Here is a 7123-nt window from a genome sequence, read left to right on the forward strand (position 1 = left end):
CTTCTTCATAAATTCTTTGCCTAGGCCAATGTCTAGAAGAGTATTTCCAACATCCTCCTCTAGAATTCTAATAGTTTCACTCCTTAGGTTTAAATCTGTTACCCAGCGTGAGTTGATAAGACCCGATTTTTTGCGGGGAGCGTAGCTAAACTCCCCGCACAGCCTGAGCAAGAACAAGACCCTGTCTCTACCCAAAAAATAGAAAAAATTAGCTGGGCATGGTGGCGCGCACCTGTGGTCCCAGCTATTTGCGAGGTTGAGGCAGCAGGATCATTTGAGCCCAGAAGTTTGAGATTGCAGTGAGCTATGATGATGCCACGGCACTCTAGCCAGAGCAACAGAGCGAGACTCTGTCTCAAAAAAAAAAAAAAAATTGGTGAATCCAGGTAAAGTATATATAGGTAACTATTATACTATTCTTTTACTACATCTATAGGTCTGCAAATTGTCAAAGTAAAAAGATCGAGAGAAAACTTGATCCCTAACTTCAGGGATATCTTACTGCTGCCTCTTAGGCTACTGGTTTTTAAAATTTTCTTTCAGTATTTTTTATTTTAATGCAGATTCCTGTATCAAGCCTAAGGGACACGGTCCTGGAACTGGCAGTGTTTGACCAACACAGAAGAAAGTTTGACAATTTCAGTTCACTAATGCTAGAATGGAAATCCTCGAATGAAACCCTAGCCCATTTTGAAGATTATAAGTCAGTGGAGATGGTAGCTAAAGATGATGGTGGTGGGCAGACCCGGTTACATGGTAATGTGAAAATTTTGAATTCTTTCCTATACCTGCCAAATGGTTCTACACTAAGTATTTTCTTATAGGCGAGGGTTTTGCTTTGGATTTTATCATATATCATCTTTCATCTTTGATCTTTGTATTTTTTAGAAAACATAAAGGTAGATTTCCTTGTTTATAAAGCTAGAGTTTAGGGTCCAACATTTCTCATAAGAAAATAAAATTAATTAATTTTAAAATGTATTAATTGCCTATTACCTAATATTATGGAAATATCCATTTATTAGCAAATATTTATTGAATGGCTGCTACATGTAAGGCCCTCTGCTAGGCAGTGGAGATATAATGGTGAATGAGACAGGCGTGGCTTCTGCCCTCATATACTGACAATCTGTTTGCGGAAGGCAGACTTTAGTTATTTATTTTTTTTGAAGCCAGACTTGAAACATTACAACTGTGTTAGGTGCTTTGAAGGACAAATATAGGGTACCTTGGGAGCTTATAACACGAGGACCTAACCTAGTCTAGAACAGAGAAAGCTACTGCTAAAAAGTAACATTTATGCCGAGACCCAAATGGGTGGCAGGAAGAGAAAATAACAAGAATGAGCTGAAGAAGATGAGTGAGACTGACGTGGAGAAGGGGCAAGAGGCATTAGAAGTTGGAGAAGTTCAACAAGCCCTCATGTGCAAGTGCTCATCAATCCTCTGCTCGTGTCACATTTGCTGGTATCCCATTCCTTAAAGCAAGACATCTGACCAAAACCAGAGTCAAGGTGGGCAGAGACTACACAAAGGCATAGATACCAGTAGACGTGATTCACCATGGACCATTAATGTGACAGTCTACCACAAACAAATCCCAAGGATGAAGAAGAAAGTGGTTCAAAGGCTAACTTTTAGGCTTCTGGCATGAGCATTTGGGTAGATGGTAGAACCTCAATAGAATAGGGAACGCTAGGGAAGGAGAAATGATATTTAATCTATTTCCTGTTTACAAGGAGCTTACACCCAGAGCAAGTTTAAGAGCCTAGCTAGAGAACGTGACAACATAATCCTAAAACCAATAGTATGATACAATTAGTGTAAAAAGTGGTACAGAAGAAAGAGATGCCCCTTATACCCTCTAACAATCAATCACCAAGTACCATTAGTGTTACCTTCTGAATATTTTTTGGTTTCATCTTTTCCTTTCCAACTCCATCACTAATGTCCTTATCACCTCTATCCTGCATTACCATAGTAGCCTCCTAACATTTCATTGTGTCTCTGCTACTCTCTTATCTATCTTCCACACTGCTGTCCAGAGTGATCTTACTATTATTCAAGTCTGAATACTTCTCTTAAAATCCTTTTTTGGCTGGGTACGGTGGCACATGCCTGTAATCCCAACACTTTGGGAGGCCAAGGCGGAAAAATCACTTGAGAACAGAAATTCGAGGCCAGCCTGGGCAACATAGCAAGACCTCATCTCTACAAAAAATAAGAAAAATTAGTTGGGCGTGGTAATACATGCCTATCATCTCAACTGCTCGGGAGCCTGAAGTGGAAGGATCACTTGAGCCTAGGAGTTCAAGGCTGCAGTGAGCTATGATCATGCCACTGTCCTCCAGCCTGAGCAACAGAGTGAGATCCTATCTCTAAAAATGAGAGAGAGAAAGAGGAGAGAAGAAAAAAGAAAGAAGAAGGGAGGGAGAGAAAGAAAGTCAAATGATTAAAGCAGTGTTAGATTATGGAAGACTTCAAATACTAGTTTAAGGAGTTTGAATTGATTTAAGGAAGAACAGTCGCCGTTTAAAATTTTTGAGTAAGTGACTGATAGGACATTTACATATACAGAACAGTTTAGAAGAGTAAAAGGTCCCAAAGGACTATCCATTTTATTTCTCACTTCCATTTGAAAATCCAACAAAAATTTCCCTGTACGCTATTGTCAGGCTATTTTTGGACTCGTAGACCATCAAAGCTGGAAAGAATTTTAGATTTTGCCTGGCCCATTCATTTAATAAAGGAACTGAGAGATAAAGTAGTTTCTCAGGATCATATAGGAATATAGTGGCAGGGTCAGCACAAAAACCTAGTTTTCTATTTCTTGTGTATTTTCTCATTTAGTGTTTTTCTGCCCCACAATAAAACACCATTTGGAAAAATTGGGGAATAATTTGGTTTTCTAGAAACACTTTTGTTTTTTTTTCTCATAGAGTATTTTTCTGCATGTTTCCAGGTCATCAGATTCTTCAAGTACATCAGATAAAAGGAACCGTACTCATTGGGGTCAATTTTGTGGGCTATTCAGAGAAGAAAAGCCCAAAAGTGAGTGGGGATTGTGATTTAAGAAATAAAAATTAAGTAATTAGAATTTAAGGCTCTTCTTTAAAACTTGTTTACAACTGATGTAAATCTGAGAACTATGCATTTCTGTGACTCTGTTATTTTTGGCACCTGAGAGAGTACTAGAATCTTCTCTCATGAGGTGAGGAATTAGAAATTTATATTCACCTTTGTGGTTTTATTACATTTCTAGGAAATTTCCAACTTACCCAGATCTGCAGCTGTGGAGCTGCTCCTGGTGGATGACGTAACTGTATTGCCTGAGAATGCCACCATCTATAACCACCCAGATGTGAAGGTAGAAGCTACATGGGTCTAGTTAAATGGAATCATATTAGAGGGGAGGTTATTAAAATTAATGGTATAATAATAAAAAACCTCACTTATGTGTTGAAAATCACTGATACATGTATATGACACCTATATAATAATTAGCTGCACTATCCTAAGCATTGTACTTTAATAATGATATTTTGTCTTTTGTCCATTGACCTTAATTTTTTATCCCATATTCTTTCTTAGGTAGGTAGAAGTTATTTCCTTTGAGTTATTTATAAACAGAAGGGAATAGAATATTGTATGTCTGATTTCTCCATAGGAAATATTTAGCCTTGTGGAAGGATCTGGTTATTTTTCAGTCAACAGCAATGAGCTGGATATTGTTGTCATCACTTACATGGAAGCAGAAAGCTCTGTCCAGGTGAGTTGTAGAGATATTCCCGGATTGTGATCTCAGGCCAAAGCTCATTCTTAAGAGAATGTTTGGAAAAATTCCATTGAGTGTCTAAAACTTGTTACAAAAGTAACATTTGCTTCTCTTTCTTTTTTTAACCTACATAGATTCCTCAACCAAAAGTGAGGGGTTTTTTTTCTACAGCTAGTTACAATACCAGACAGTTTTTTCTTCTGGTTGTACTGAGACAGTATTGGAGACATCTAATTAGAAGATTTCTATTAAAAGAAGGTTCATTTTTATACATTTCAAAACACATAACTGTATAGATATTTAAATATACCATTGACTTTATAACCTGAGTATATGGTATTTTCAGCCAAGTAAAAATATTAAGCTGACTTCATACTCAGTATGCCATAGGATTTGTTTCTAGTTGACTTATAGTAATAAATATAATGCCTTATATTAATATATAGATATATTTCCTATCCTTCTAAGAGCTCAAAGGAATTTAACTTACCTTAGTAATAATATTTGTTATAAAAAGGGAAGACTGGGCCAGGTGCAGTGGCTCATGCCTGTAACCCCAGCACATTGGGAGACCGAGGCAGGAGGATTGCTTGAGGCCAGGAGTTCAAGACTAGCCTAGGCAACGTAGCAAGACCCTTTCTCTACAGAAAATTTTTTAAAAAATTAGCTGGACATAGTGGCATGCACCTATAGTCCTAGCTACTCGAGAGGTTGAGGCAGGAGGATCACTTGAGCCCAGAAATTGGAGGCTGCAATGAGCTATGATCACGCCACTGCACTGCAGCCTGGGTGACAAAACAAGACTCTGAAGAGAGACAGAGAGAGAGAGAGAGAGAGAGAGAGAGAGAGAAAAGGAAAGAAAAAAAGAAAAGAAAAGAAAGAAAATAAAAAGAGAAGACTGAGGCACTAGATGCAGAAAAAGGATGTGAAAAAACATGCTGTTCTGCAGGAGCTGTAGTACAAAGAGAAAACAAAGTATTAGTTGGCCTAATGCTTTCTCCCCCTGCTGGCAATTGAAGCATGTATGGATGTGATTTTCTTCATGAAACCCTTTCCCTATGCATAATTAACAAGCTGGACATATATGTTGAATTCTGCTTGAATTCAATCAACTTAGATTTTGCTCTTTATCAGTTAGTATTTGCTAAGGTATATATTTTGCCATGATCTGAAAATCACATTAAGGGTACATATTGTGCTATGCCTGAAATATGTAACCATGTAACATGACCTATAAACATAAGATATGTTTTCTGCTTCGGATGAAAATAGTTGCTATGATTACTCTTGGAGCATGTTTGCTTCTTTACTTAGCTGCCATCTTTTTCCTTCTAGTTAGTTCCAGTACATCCTGGATCTCTCACTTTGGAAGTATATGATCTTTGCTTGGCTTTCTTGGGTCCAGCAACAGCCCACCTCAGCATATCAGACATACAAGAGCTGGAACTTGATCTTATTGATAAGGTGAGAGATGTTTGCTTTATCTCAAAAATGAAGCAAGCCTCATTCTCACTCCCCAGTATCACTTAATACAGTCTCTGTTCAGCTACTATGTGTGTATACCAGGACTTTTGGTAATGTAAATGGAAATACTTGCCCTTAAAGAACAGCATTCCAACACTAAACAGATGAAGATAAATAGAGTGTTAAAGAACAACTTAAAATAATATACATAGATTAGGCTTATTTGATTAAAGGCTAATCAAGAGCATTTAGCATGAACAAAAATGTTTGCTGCCCTCTAAGAGTTAGACTGCCCTTGGTGAATGAGACACCTCTACTAAAATCTACCTTTTCTTTCCTTTTTTTTTAAACTACTAGGTTGAGATTGGCAAAACTGTATTAGTGACTGTGAGAGTTCTCGGCTCTTCTAAACGCCCATTCCGAAATAAATATTTCAGAAACATGGAGCTCAAACTGCAGTCGGCTTCTGCCATTGTCACCCTGACGTGAGTACTTCTTTCAATACTTCTTTCTTTCCGTGTTTAACATCATGAGACTCTTCCTCTCCTGGTAGCCTGGTCAGCTTTCCCTTAGGTTATTTCAGATTTTCTCTTTTCCTTTTTTGTCACGGTACCTTTCAGCGTTTACTCTCTTTCCATATTCAGCTCTCTACAAAATACCTATTTGAGCCAGGCACAGTGGTATATACCTGTAGTCCCAGCTACTCAAGGGGCTGAGGCAAAAAGATCACTTGAGCCCAGGAGTTGAAGGCTACAATGAGCTATGATCATGCCACTGCACTCCAGCCTGGGTGACAGAGAGACCCTGTTTCTTAAAAAAAAAAAGTAGGAGGCTATAGTGTACTATCATCACACTTGTATATAACCACTGCACTCTAGCCTGGGTGACATGGCAAGACCTCACCTCTAAAAATAAAAATACACATTTGAGGTCCTCAGATGTCTTGTTTGGGGGCTAAAATCATATATGTCATTAATATTTCCATTTTCTGAAACTTCTCCTTGGATGATGTCCTTAGTGTGTTTCAGGCAAGAGGGCCTTCAAAAATATGTTTGGAAGCAGAGATACTGGTATTTCCCTCTAAGAAAGGAGAAATTCAAGAATTTCAAGACAATTTACTATTTGCAATTTTACCAGTCTATGTTTATATTGCCTTTATTCCTTTGGAACCTTAGAACAAATTTTTACCCTTCTGGAGCTTTCTGCCATTGCCATGAAATTTGTCTTGACTCTGAAAATTTATTTTCTGGCAGTTCCCTCTAACCAGAGTTAAAATAAGCAGAAAATGTTTAGCGTCTCAGAAAGATGCATCACTGGCCACTCTCAAAACCAAATCTTTCTCACCTAAAAACACATGGGTCTTTGCAGGCTAATGGAGAAACAGGATGAATACTCTGAAAATTATATCCTTCGAGCTATCACTGTTGGGCAAACCACACTTGTAGCTATTGCCAGGGACAAGATGGGGAGAAAATTCACATCGGCTCCTCGGCAAATTGAAGTAAGGAAATTGTCTCATCTAAAATTTGTATTTCATCTTACTTATCATCATTTATCTTTTTCTGTTTAGTTTGCACAAGTTAAAAATCATTTGACTAGGCCAGGCTCAATGGCTCACACCTATAATAATCCCAGCTACTTGGGAGGCTGAGGTGGGAGGATTGCTTGAGAACAGGAGTTTGATCCAGCCTGGGCAACATAGACCCCGTCTCTAAAACAAAACAAAAAGGGCCAGGCACAGTGGCTCACGCCTCTGTAATCCTAGCACTTTGGGAGGCCAAAGTAGGAGGATCACTTGAGGCCAGGAGTTTGAGGTTTCAGTGAACTATGATGATGCAACAGCACTCTAGCCGAGGGAACTGAGCAAGACCCTGTCTTAAAAAAA

General features: G+C 38.4%; 1 protein-coding gene across 1 annotated transcript in view; it reads left to right on the plus strand.

Moving 5' to 3' along the window:
- Positions 1-7123, plus strand: part of NUP210L (nucleoporin 210kDa-like) — a 135334-nt gene that overhangs the window by 65129 nt on the left and 63082 nt on the right. Inside the window, exons 16-22 of the mRNA XM_012658497.1 lie at positions 564-756; positions 2962-3050; positions 3262-3366; positions 3667-3768; positions 5110-5238; positions 5596-5723; positions 6607-6739. Coding sequence (XP_012513951.1) covers positions 564-756; positions 2962-3050; positions 3262-3366; positions 3667-3768; positions 5110-5238; positions 5596-5723; positions 6607-6739 — 879 coding nt within the window. The remainder of the gene's footprint in view (positions 1-563; positions 757-2961; positions 3051-3261; positions 3367-3666; positions 3769-5109; positions 5239-5595; positions 5724-6606; positions 6740-7123) is intronic.

This window comes from Propithecus coquereli, unplaced genomic scaffold (genome assembly GCF_000956105.1).
Source record: "Propithecus coquereli isolate 6110/MARCELLA unplaced genomic scaffold, Pcoq_1.0 Scaffold59, whole genome shotgun sequence".
NCBI classification, from domain to species: Eukaryota; Metazoa; Chordata; class Mammalia; order Primates; family Indriidae; genus Propithecus; species Propithecus coquereli.